Raw genomic sequence first — 13,222 nt, 5'->3', positions numbered from 1 at the left:
ATGCTTCACCATCCCTTACTGGTCTCCCTAATCCCTGCCCACACCTTTATTAAACTCTCTTCAAATGCCTCGTTTGGTTTTATCTACTGTTTCCTCCTGGGACCTTGACTGAGTTCCTTTTCTAGTAAGGTCCAGACTCTCTTATCATCTCTCGACTGAGTGCAGGAATCACTGACAAACACTGACTAGTATTTATTGAACGGTTAACACATACCAGCTTCCAGTTAGGTTACAAAAAGTAAAAAGCATCACTTACTGCAAAAGACCTAAAATCTCACTTGAAAGTCAAGGCATGTGCACATCAAAAAGCACAAAATGTGCCTCACACATGCTTGATGAAGCTGAGTTCTTTCCCTCCCTACTAGAAGGAGAAACTTGCTTTCCAGTTGCTCAGCCCCTGGGCCTCTTGCCAAACTAGGTCCCCTACAAACCAGGTCCCCACAGAACCGGGAGGCGTAATAGAGGAACAACAGGATGCCGGGTTGTAAGCTTTCCTATTGCAGCACGTGCTCTATCAGAATGTCCAGTTTATCTATGTCCCCAACCAGACAATGAGCCCTGTGAACACAGGGACCCCAGTCCTCTCATCAACCATACTCTTCTCCTCTGGACCACTGTGCTGGGCTCCCAACCGTTCTCCCTGCTTCAACCCCTGTCCCTGTCCTGTTAACTATTCCTCACGTGGTAACAGGGATGGCTTCCAAAATGACACATCTAATCCTGCTGCTCCACTGCTAAGACCACCCAAGGGCTTCCCCCTGCACCCAGGATAAAGTCCAACTCCACATGCTACAGGGGCCTACGGATCTGGTGCCAACCTCACCCTCACCACGTTCCCAACCACACCAACCTTTCCGTTCCGCAAACAAGCCAAGCTAAGTCTGACCCCTGGCCCATTGCACTTGCTGTTCCTTATTCCTGGAACGCCTGGCTGGCTCTTTGCTCTACTCTAGGCATCAGCTTAAACTCACACCCTTGATCACATCTCCTCTTACAGTTTCTACATCGCACTTAGCACCATATGCTCCCACAGTATTAGCACCATGAGAGTGGGACCTTGTGCGTGTCGTTCGCCACTAGATCCCCAGAGCATGGAACTTGGGCACAGAGTATGTTCTCATTAATAAAGAGTGGGTAAAGGCCTGCTATTCAGATGAGCTCAAAGATGCTTTGGAGGAATGTATTAGGAGCATAAAATTCTTTAAGTGAAAGTAAGGGGGAAATTAACCTGACGCTTTATGTTATTTTGGCAGGTTACTGACAAGAGCTAACTAGCCAGAAAGGAAGAGCTGAGTCCACATGTAGGGGAGGTGTTGGGCTATGCCCCTGGGGGTCCTTATAAGAAACTTTGGGGGGCTTCCCTGGTGGCGCAGTGGTTGAGAGTCCGCCTGCCGATGCAGGGGACACAGGTTCGTGCCCCGGTCCGGGAAGATCCCACATGCCGCGGAGCGGCTGGGCCTGTGAGTCATGGCCGCTGAGCCTGCGTGTCCGGAGCCTGTGCTCCGCCACAGGAGAGGCCACAACAGTGAGAGGCCCGCGTACCACAAAAAAAAAAAAAAGAAAGAAACTTTGGGGAGATTCTGTCCTTCATATAGGTTGGGTGGGGGCAAGGAGCTGTTCAGAGCCACTTCACTCTCTTCTCCCCACTCCCCTTTATTTTCCTTTCTCTCTTTCAGTCTTTCCTTCATCTCCTCCCATGGGTAATGAAACACTGGCCTCATCTAGCACTACTGCCTCTCTTTAAGACTTCAAAAGTCTCTCTTTAGGAGGTCCCAGGGACATCAGAGGAGGGACCAGATTTTTTAAAAAAAATAAACATCAGAGTTTAAACAATGTGGCATGGCATTATGTCAGTTAAGATGCCTTTGGTCAAATTAAGCCCAGACTCAACTGGTTTAAACAGTAAAGAAGATTTATTTTCACATATAGCCAGAGGTCCTGGTAAAGGGAAGCGGCAAGATCAGTTAAATCAATTCCTTGCAATATCCTCAAGGACCCGGTTCCTTCTGACTTTCTACCTTATCATCCCCAGTGTTAGATTTGTCCTCAGCTATCTCCCCTCACGGTCACAAGGTGGCTGCCACCATTCCAAATTCCAAACCTCATGACAAACATGACAATGTCCAGGGGAAGAAGAGTGACTGCTTTTCCCTCAGGTCTCATTTTAAAACAGAGGTAATCTTTCTCAGAAACTCTCCCAGACACTTCCTTTCGTATCCTATTGGCCAGAGCAAAGCCAAATGTGGCAAGAGAATGAAATCACCATAGTGAGATTAGACTCATCGAGAATTGTTCTTGAGCAGGAGATGAGGGTTGGGGAGTTTGCCAAAGTGCCTATTCCAGGTACCAGTCAAGAATCTCACGCCATTCTGAGGTATTAGGTAGAAGGTGCATAGTTAGCCAAATTTCAATGTAATGACCATTGTGAAATGCAGAATGCATAAGATTGCTAGCCTATAAAATAATGGGAAAATATATCATTGATGAGAACAGAGAAAACAAGTGCCTAATTCTAACTCTTTGGTAGAGAGTGGGGAATGAACAGGAAACTGGGGATGCTTTCTCAGAGGAGATGCCAATAACAAAGCCAAGATATTTTGATATTTACTGTATGCCCAGCACAGAGCTTGGTGCGTTACATAATTAACTCATTTAATCCCTTCTATAGCCCTATGACATATGTATCACTCTTTCTCATTTGAGTGAGGAGACTGAGGCGTGGAGAAGTTAAATAGCTTTTCCCAGGTCACCAAGTTAGTTAACTGGCCTCTGGATTCAAGTCCAGGCAGGCTGATTCCAGACCCGTTCTTTTACTCAATCCCCGGACTGTTCGTTCTCCTTAATCTTGAGAAAGATTTCCAAAGGGACAAGCATAAGCTCCCCATGTGTTTACACTGAAGTAGGAAGTCTAGGCAGAAGCGACGGCAAATAAGATGAGTTGAAGGAGACAAGAAGGTTCAAGTACACCTACTAGAAAGTGATTACCTGGTTCAGGTAGGAGATGGTTAGGAATTTGGTTAGGTGGTACAAAAAGAAAGGAAGAGGCAAATTGAAAAAAATATACAATTTTCAAAGGAAGAAATACTATCACTAACACTGATATAATTGATTATGGGTATTACCAGAACAGAAGTTCATGCCAGCAGATCTTAAGAAAATGGAATGTCTATAAAGGATTCACAGGACATAGAACCAAACCTAGAAAGCCATTCAGTGTCCATGCAAGTTGGCTGCCAAAGTCACTCTGGTAGTTCCTCAGTCTCTTCCAGTCAATGTTCCCCATGTTCTCCCTCCACGTTCCAAGGGAACTGAGAGCCTTTCTCCTTGGTCACCGTAGGGGCAACCAGCCAGTGGATGGGTGGACCCACTTCTGCTCCAGTTAGTGCACAGAGCACAGCCTCGAACTGCTTCCCTACCAGAGCTGCGGGCAGGGCAGTGTCAGCCAAATGGGGTGTTCATGATGTAAGCCTAGGTAAAGGAGGAAGAAGATTCAAGGCTGATTTACAGGATGAAAAGGATGAGGTCCTTGGGAGTGACGAAATGGTTGGGAAACATTTAAAAGAACTAGTTTGTAGGAGGAAAGAAGATGATGTGTTCAGTTTCGAACAAGTTAGGTTTAAGAAGATGGCACATCCAAGAGATGGCATTAGAGGGACGAGACTGGAATGCAGGTCAGGACTGTATACACAGATACGAGACTCAGTCAAGTAGATGATCATCCAGTTATTGGGCACGTGTCTATCCTAGGTTCTAGAACTGCCCTAGGTTCTAGAGCTGCAGCAGTGATCAGAATGAGACCTCTGCTCTTGTTTGGCTTCCTTCCTAATGTTTAAGCCCTTGAAAATAAGTGACCCTTTGCACAAACCCTCACACTGTTCCCTGTATCCTGTGTGACCATGCAGAGAAAAGAGAGAGGTTGAAGTCATGTAATTTGGGAAGACAAAATAAAGATGGTGAAGAAGAAATAAGACTGGGAGGGCGCCCTCAGAGAAGAACAGGGAACCGAGAGAATGTCATTTATGGAAGGAGGAGTGAGTTTAAAGAAGAAATTAACATCCATTGGCTCCCGGCTAATAGTGAAGGAAAAGCCACTGAATTTGACAGGAGGGTTGCCACTGGTCAGCTTCTAGCAATGGTTTTTGGTCCTCACTGTGCATCAGAATCACCCGAGGCACCTTACAACATACAGATGGCTGGGAGCTACTGCCAAGATCCAGTTGCATTAGCAACTGGTTTGGGATGTGGTCTGGGCATTGGTATTAATGGTTGCTCAGGTGACCTAAATGTGCAGGGCGAGTTGAGAAACACTGCTCTAAATAAAGTGATTTCAACCATAGAGGCTAGACTGCAGAGAATAGAGAAGGAGAGGGTTTTTATAGTGGAGAGACTAGCAGCCTTAACATCAGACATGGATGTTTAGTCTCAGTCTCCTTCTGCCTTGCTGTGGGATTTAACCTCTTTGTGTCTTATCTATGAAATCAGGATAGAAATACTTGCTGTGCCCAACTCACAGTTTCCTGGGGAGGTCAAGATGGGATAATAGATGTGAGAGTACTTTGAAAAAAGATTGACGTGCTGTAAAAATGTAAGATTTATATGGTTGTCAGTTTTTTGCCCCAAAGATCGCGATTATCAATTGTAATGACCTACGTGGAACCAGCATCCCTTTCCACTCTGAGCTCACAAAGAGAGCATCCTTTGATAAGTGCTCACAGCCACTATCTAAAGGTCTAATGCTGTCTGCAACCCTCACTTTTTCACAGCTAGTCTTACACCAGATCTATGATAGATGAAGTTTCCACAGTTCTGCAAATCCTACCTAAAATTGCTAAATGCACAGCCATCCAACATAAAACTAAAAAGTTGAAGGATATTGCTGTAAAGATTAAAAATTTCATGTTACAAGGTCCCCATTGAGTTGTCAGTCCTAATTCTCATAGAGAATGGGGAAGGCAGAGAACAGACTGGGGGACATCTGGGAGTGCAGACAATGCTGCAGGGTCAGAAAAGCCTAATTCCCCCAGAAGATGGGGAAAGATTGTCCAAAGTCTAAGCCAAAACCAGCAGAATTCAGTAACCACCTTGGAGTCTGATTGCCCTTGAGGTAGCACCTGTCCCCAGGTGAGCAGTGGTACCTGTTGATGGCGACTAAGGTCCAATTGGAAGGCTTTCTGTAATCCTAGATGATCACAGAGGAGAAAAAGAGCATTACAACATGCTCTCTACTCACTTTTGTTGGACATTTTCCTTTGGGAAAAATACAAGATCAATACAATTCTTTGTGAAGGACATGGCATACATAATGGTTGAGTTTCTTTTTTCTAATGAGCAGCTTGAACTCAGAGCAAGAATAAAGCTCCTCCATGGGAATTCAGCCAGGTGTCAGGTAACAGGTGTAAGCATGGGAGAGATGCTGGGGAAGATCAGTTACCTCCCTCTCGCCTCTGAGCCTGCCCTGGCTCCTTCTACTCGGGTTGCTGTTAGGGAGAAGGTGGTAATTACATTCTCCATCTGCCTGCAAGTCTCCACCCAACCTCTTCTACCTGCAAAAAAGGCTTACATCAAAATTGCCCTCCTCCAAACACAAGTACAGACACCAAAAGCTAGACACTCCCTCATCTTACACCACCTCCAACAGGACTTAGAGTCTTTGCATGTCAAACTACCAAGTAAAATAGAATTTTGAAATAAAGATATAAAGGATTCTTCCCAAGTTTACATTGATCATCTCATCCATTGAGAAGCCACTTTCCTCATGTTCAACCATCCTTGTAAAAAGCTGACCATGAGGAGAAAGGGATACAGAAGCCAAGGTGGATACTATATCCTTGACTCCTTTTTAAATGAGAAATATTCACTTTGAGGAAGCATCTTTCATGCCCCAGTGTATAGACCCTAAGCTTCTGGCATGGAAGGCAACGAGGATTGGTGAAAAGAGGAGTAACTATGCAGTCATTCAGTCCTATATTAAAATCCCATTTTTAAAATAGCTGCTGTGAACTTGGCCAAGTAATTTAATCCCCCTTAGTCTCTTTTTCCCTTATCTACAGCAAGGAATAAAATACTATCATATAGCATTATTGTGAACATGACACAGAACGTGGAGGCCCATAGTATATAACATGATGTAGCTCAGTCTCCCCACTGCCCTACTGAGACTGAGTTTTTCAATATTGGGAAGTCCAGTGACCACTTATTCCTGTGAATTTCCTGTGAACACAATATGAGAAATCTCAGCTAGAAGCATGCGCTTATAATCGGGAGAGGGGGGTCCACAGACCAGGGAGGGGATACTTAGCAGTCCATCCTTCAACAATTCCTACCATTTCCTCTGTGGAAGCTGTACTCATCAATAAATCAGCACGTGGTAGTGCATTTTTTTTTAATTACGTGGAAGTTTTGTCGCTTTTTGTTATAATAATATACAAACAAAAGTGTTTTTCCCCCTGCTCTCAAAGATATGTTGTTGACAATTACAGTTTCAGAAGCACAAGGAACAAAACACTGCCCCAAAACTCAAGATGAAGGCTAAAATGAGATTTTTTTTAAAAAACACCTCCCCTGATGGTACCTAGGAAATGTCACTGTGGCTGCTCTCACCATGGATGATTTCCTGTACCCACAGTCAGTGCGATAAAGAGACACAATAGACATAAGAATAGCTTAAAGCTTAACTGTAAGATTATTTTTCAAGAAGCAGTAGCTTCTCCAAGTATAATACCTTAGCTTCTAGAAAAAGTAATCGCTGCAAACATTTGAAAAGTCGAAATTCTATACAAGGACCCAGGAGATTAACACAATTGAACGTAATAGCTCTTCCCAACGATTTCCTAGGGATTGGACCGCAAAAAGCCTTAAGACGGCTTTCCAAATATATTTTATTTATTCATTGAAGAAAAGGCTATTTGAAGTTCTTGTATTCCTTTCACATAGAGATGCTTCACTGAGCTTTATGAGAAGTCTGTAGGTGCAAAATGAGTAACTCCTCAGCTTCTGGAAAATGTAATCATTGCAAACATCTGAAGTGTTAAAATTTTATGCAAAATGTCTTTTGTAAAAGATACAGATAAAAACCTTGAAACAAAAATCATTTCAAACTGGTCTCAGCATTTATGTTTTAGAAATTAATTCAGGGGACTTCCCTGGTGGCACAGTGGTTAAGAATCCGCCTGCCAATTCAGGGGACACGAGTTTGATCCCTGGTCCAGGAAGAGTCCACATGCTGCAGAGCAACTAAGCCCATGTGCCACAACTATTGAGCCTGAGCTCTAGAGCCCACGAGCCACAACTGCTGAGCCTGTGAGCCACAACTACTGAAGCCCGTGTGCCTAGAGCCCATGCTCCACAATAAGAGAAGCCACCGCAATGAGAAACCCGCACACCGCAATGAAGACCCAACGCAGCCAACGATAGATAGATAGATAAATGAATAAATTTTAAAATATATATATTAAAAAGAATAAAATAAAATAAAAATTAATACATACTCAAATGCCTATGAATGCACAGAGCATCTCTGGATGGTAACAGTAGCTGTCTCTAGGGAGATAAGGGTAGGAGGGCGTTTCACTGTTCAGTGCATCCCTCCTGTGCTTTATGTTTTGTATTTAATTAAACGTGTTCTCTTCAGTAAGCAAGCCAACTCGCGCATCCCATTCAAGGTGAATGATCTTTCCCTACAATCAGTACTGGAAACCGACCTTCTCCCTAACCCGCACCTCAGGTATGCTATACAGCAGAGAAGCTCCTTGCCTTCTTTCCACACTGGGCATCAGCTGTGTTGGGTGCTGTGCTGCCACTAAAGTATACAATGAAAATAAGATGCTGTCTCCTGACTGTCCCCACGGGATGGCTGGGCACCCCCCCACACCCCTGTGCCCAGGCTCCAGCCCTACTCAGTTTTCTCCCAGCCACAGAGCAGGCCACTGCCTTTCAGATGTATCACTGTGGTCTTTTCCTTGTTGCCACGCACCGCCCCCCCCCAACCCTTGTGATTAAATGGCTTTTTTAAAGAGGCTAGTATGCATCCTCTTCCTCAGTAGCCCTGAGACACAATGATCAAGGGAGGAGGTTTAAAGCCCACTTCCTCTTGGCCCTGGAATACCAGTGGACACATTAAAGTCAGTAGCTGTGTGACCTTGGCAAGTTGCTTAACTTCTTTGAACCTCAGTTTCTCATTCTTGAAATGGCGGCAGTCATTATACCATCAGAGGGATGGAACGGAGATTGAATGAGATTAGTTATGTAAAATGCCTAGTATAATACCCAACACATAGCAGGTGTGCAACAAAAGTGAGATGACGAAATCATCATCATCTTCAATGGTAGTAGCATTAACTGGTTCTTACTGTCGAAGGATGATGCTTTCAAACTTCCCAGGCCTGCACATATTTCCAGCTGTCTGTCTCTGGACCTGCTTACAAGCAGTATGCAGCAGTAGAAAGGGTGGGCTTTAAAGTCAAAGAGGTTTCACCTTGAGCAAATCCTTAACATCAGTTCCTTCAGCTATAAAGTGAGGAGAATTATACCTTCCTCACCAGATTGGTGCAAAGATTACAGAAAATGTATAAAAAGCACCTGGCACTTAAGAAGTGCTCTATACATGTTGGCTGTTTTCACCTTACTCCAAGGGGGCTGATTTATTCACTGGCCCCAACACGCCTTTCTCTCTTCTGCCTCTGCATCTTTTTTCAGCCTCGTTGTCCCTGACTGCCTTGCCCCTGTTACCATCTCCATCTCTGGAAACTTCCATGTATCTTTCTAGTTTCAGTTCCATCTGAGAGCTTTCATGAAGCTCTCTTTGACCACAGTGGCTTTTCCCACCTCTGAACTCATGAAGTATTTATCTTCTGTGGGGAAATAGGAGGTAGAAATCCAGAGGACCCCAAGATCTTTCCTCTGTGGCCACTGTTAGACCTAGTAGAAATGAAGGAGTCAGGCAACAGTGTACAGAAAGAACTCCATCACATGTGGCTTGGGGACAGTCCACTGGGAAACTGCTCTTTGGGAGTTTCCCAGTGGACTGTCATCTGGAGGGGTCACTTGCCCTTCCAAAAGTCAACTCCATGATGCCTTATTCAAGAATGTTTCATAGGGCTTCCCTGGTGGTGCAGTGTTTGAGAATCTGCCTGCCAATGCAGGGGACACGGGTTCGAGCCCTGGTCTGGGAAGATCCCACATGCCACGGAGCAACTAGGCCCGTGAGCCACAATTACTGAGCCTACGTGTCTGGAGCCTGTGCTCTGCAACAAGAGAGGCCGCGATAGTGAGAGGCCCACGCACTGCGATGAAGAGTAGCCCCCACTTGCCGCAACTAGAGAAAGCCCTCGCACAGAAACAAAGACCCAACACAGCCATAAATAAATAAATAAATAAAATTTAAAAAAAGAAAAGAATGTTTCATAACAGAAAATGGTCAATTTTTTTCATTCATAAATTAAGGCACAAAACAGGCTGGCGGGCCACTGGACACATCAGCTGACGTCCACATGAGCAGTCGCTGTTTCCATCTCTCCGTGGGCCTGACTCCAGCTGCTCCTACACCCATTCGGTTCAAATGCGATTGATTGGTTCCTCTCTACAAACTTTGGACAGTTCTGAACAGCACTGCTGAAGATACGGCATCTCATCAGGAGCCTTCGTGGGCTCTTCTTTGTGGCAGTCAACTCACACTCTTGCTGTTCCCCAAGCCCACCATAATCTTCCCTGCCTCCTGTTTTCCCTCTACTTGGGACATCCTTTCTAAAGTTCTTTACCTAATGAACCCCACTCATGATTTAAAATCCAGCTCAGAGGTTGCCCTCTATGAAGAACCCCACCACCAACCTCTCCAGACACAGTTTATAACCCAGTTACATAGTACTGCCAGAATGCTTCCTCCTTTCTCCCCTCACAAGACCGTGAGCATTATGAGGTCAAGAATAATTTTATAAGCCCTGAGTCTGCATATCAGAGTGTCTGACAACCAACACATTTGATTTAATGAATTGATGAAAAAAAACCAGAAATAAATGAATGAATGATGTCATTTCTAACAAAAGACACTATCCCTCCCAGCTTTCCCATCCAAGTGGTGCCTATAAATTATTCTTGGTGGGTATGGGTTGGTGAGGAACTACACATGGGTTGGTGAAGAACTACACAGGGCAACAGAGCCACGTTTGCAAAATGTGGGTACTTTTTGCAAACAAAAAGTGGGAAAGTACTTGTATCCAAAAATAACAACTCCCCTGGGGCTTCCCTGGTGGCGCAGTGGTTGAGAGTCTGCCTGCCGATGCAGGGGACGCCAGTTCGTGCCCCGGTCCGGGAGAGGCCACAACAGTGAGAGGCCCGTGTACCGCAAAAAAGAAAAAAAAAAACTCCCCTAGAAAATATTAAGTCAAAGGAGTTTTCCATTTCTGTATTTCTTGTATTTGCCCTCCTGAACTACTATAGAGGTCTGGTTTCCAATGAAATCTGAAAAAGTGATATTTTGTAAAAGTACCCTCTTTTTTAATTTACTAAGTAGCTATAATCCCAGGCCTGAAAAATACCATATTCAGTAGCTGCTGTTACTCTGTGAAGCAGCATTCCCAAGATGTTTTCCTCTGGTAATTACTGAGCAATCCATTGTCACCCTCAGGCCTGGCATAGGATTCCTGCGTGCCTGTTTACTTTCTGGCTAATTTGGTTCCTTTACATCACATGACCTTCAGTGATCCATATGCAATATGGGAATTATCCTAGCAGGACTTTCTTTAGAGGGCTCACAGAGGTGTGCTGAGCATAAGTAATACATCAGTTTTTAAATCCAGGCAGAATGAGTCCATATCATATGTTCCAGGAAAGCCTGTAATGCTGTAAGAGAACCAAAGAGCTTCTCGATCTTTGTCATTTTCCGTAGGAAAATGCCTCACCAAGTACATCCTTTTCTATGCATTCTGAAGCAGGATACTTATGAGGTCAGAGAAAGACACTAACAACTTGCCCAAGCTGTTTAGCTCGTATTTATTAACTGCTTAATACAAGCCAGGAGCTGTACCCAGGACTTTACATGCCTTGTTTAATTTTCCCCAAAATCCTGGGAGGTTTTTATTTCAGTTATGTAGATAAGGAGCTTGAAGCACAGAGGTGCTGACAACTTATCCAAGGTCACAGAGTCAGCGTTTGAGGTCCAGTCTGCTGACTTCAGAGCCTGGAGCTGTAACCAGTACTCTGGCCTCCACGGTGTGTCCCTCTACTTCTTGTTCAAGAAGAGTTTTTCCAATATGTGTAATTCCCAGACAGCTCTCATAAGATCTTATTCCCTTTGGCATTTTACACTATATTCATATGAGCTCTTTTAAAAAAAAATAGTATTTATTCAAAAAATATGCTTCAAGTATTCATCATGCGTGGACATGTAAGACTTCTCTAAAATTTTTACATAGTTAAAAAGTCCTATGGGGAAAAGATTGTGTCCTCTTAACCTACATTTTTAGATTTTGATATAAAATACCTTGAGTAGGTGCAAAATTACTAACTCTCTGTTCCAATGGAAAAAGACAGCTGCATTCTGTGCACTGCTGTCCACAACCAGACGTGTTTCACAGGGAGCTCATTAGGTCCTCAAACACTTATTAAGCATGCCTCTCCATAGACAGTATGCAGGGAGTATGCAGAAACAGGGCAGAAGAAGACATGGTCCTGGATCTGCAGGAGCTTACAGCCCAGGAGCTCACTGCTTTGAAGAATTCATAGCCCACAGACAGACCATAACATCAGGTCCACCAAAGCCCATAAAATCAGAAGTTCAAGAGAGAAAGAAATCATAGCCACCTTGGAAAACATCAACTTGCTTTATTGGAAAAGGCTCCTGAAGGCCGATTTCTCACCTCCAGCTTCTTTCTTTCCTTAGTGCTTACTGTCCTGGGAGGACCAGGCCAAGGGTAAAGCTAGGGGAAGACGTCACAAGTTACTTGCAAAGGACAGAGCTAAAGAAACATGTAGATTGCCGTCTGAGCATCCAACAGCATGACCGAAAATGAATTAACTTTTATTTCCAATGTATATTAAAACAGGTAACATGTGAATATGCTAAAACAAATTGAAACAGCAACACAAAGTGTTAGGCAGTGAGCTTTCCTTCCACCCTCGGAGGCAGCATCTCTTACTTGGTTCCTAAGTTCCTCCAAAAGAGAGTTCTGGGCATTTATAATGGACAGAGGTTTACGATGCCCCAGCTCCTGGTCTAAGCTAAGCTAAGCTTCAGGGCAAAGTTGAGTGGCCCATCCTGAAGGCCTGGCCACAGGGATGAGTCAGAAAAGTGGGCAATGGAGAGTTTAATCAGAGGGAACTGCTCCATCCTGGTTACCTGTGGGGCATGCTGGTTGTCTACGCGCAGGGTGCTGGGAGTCAGACACTGGGAGGAAAGGGAGGGGAAGCCGGGCCCTCCACACTCACAGCTCACCTTACAACTCTGCTAGGCACCACCCAACTTTTAGAGAGAAGCGTAGCATGCACTGGGCATAGGAAGCAGATACGGGAGAGATTACAGAAGATTCCAAGGAGGTTTTAAGCGCTCACAAGGCCCAGCCGCTATTTAGGGCTTCCTTGCTGGGGTGTTGGGGCAGGTGCTGATCCGTGGGGCCCGGGGCTGTGCTCTGTGGTGAGGAGAGAAGCTTTTAAATCTCTACTCCTAAAACCACTCTCCCTGCATCTCATAAGCACCCAGCTGCTGTGATCCTCCAGGACAGCAACTCCAGTTATTTATCTCTATATTCCACGATTAACTTATAAAGTAATGAATTGTCCATTGAACTAAGTTTGGGCCTCTGTCTGGCCAGAGACACCTCCTCGCCCGCACCCTCAGCTGGGAAGGCCATTGACGTGGGCTGCAGCCTTCCAGCCTCAATTCCCCTCCCTCTGCCACCTCCCCTTCATCCCTCCCTCTTCCGCCCCTCCCCCGGTTATTTGGGAGATGAGAGTTCATTAATTAAATCCTGTGCTTAGATCGAACTGTAACGTTATTCCAATCACATTTATCTTGCAGGCTGCAGAGGAGACGGCAGCCTCGCTGGAAACGCGCTGGGGAGCCTGAGCCGGCGGTCGGAGACGCACGGCGCGCAGCTACATCGCCACGCCGCCGCGCAGACCCTCCATCTTCCTGTTCAGCCTCCTGGCCCGCTTGCCCCTGCCTTGGGGGCCTGGCTTCTCTCTGGGGCTCCTGCCCGCCCCTACGCCCTGGCCCTCCGCGGCTCCCCTG

General features: G+C 45.2%; 1 protein-coding gene across 1 annotated transcript in view; it reads left to right on the top strand.

Annotated features, from left to right (window-relative positions):
* Positions 1–2,240: 2,240 nt before the first annotated feature.
* The window catches only part of ST8SIA3 (ST8 alpha-N-acetyl-neuraminide alpha-2,8-sialyltransferase 3), an 18,609-nt gene continuing 7,627 nt past the window's right edge, over positions 2,241–13,222 (top strand). Inside the window, 3 exon segments of the mRNA XM_024754872.1 lie at positions 2,241–2,343; positions 13,059–13,080; positions 13,082–13,222. The exon segment at positions 13,082–13,222 is cut by the window's right edge and continues 80 nt beyond it. Coding sequence (XP_024610640.1) covers positions 2,241–2,343; positions 13,059–13,080; positions 13,082–13,222 — 266 coding nt within the window.

This window comes from Neophocaena asiaeorientalis, unplaced genomic scaffold (assembly GCF_003031525.2).
Source record: "Neophocaena asiaeorientalis asiaeorientalis breed wild unplaced genomic scaffold, Neophocaena_asiaeorientalis_V1.1 scaffold124, whole genome shotgun sequence".
In the NCBI taxonomy this organism is placed as follows: Eukaryota; Metazoa; Chordata; class Mammalia; order Artiodactyla; family Phocoenidae; genus Neophocaena; species Neophocaena asiaeorientalis.
The sequence above is the reverse complement of the archived record's forward strand: the minus strand, read 5'-3'. Positions and strand labels throughout refer to the sequence as shown.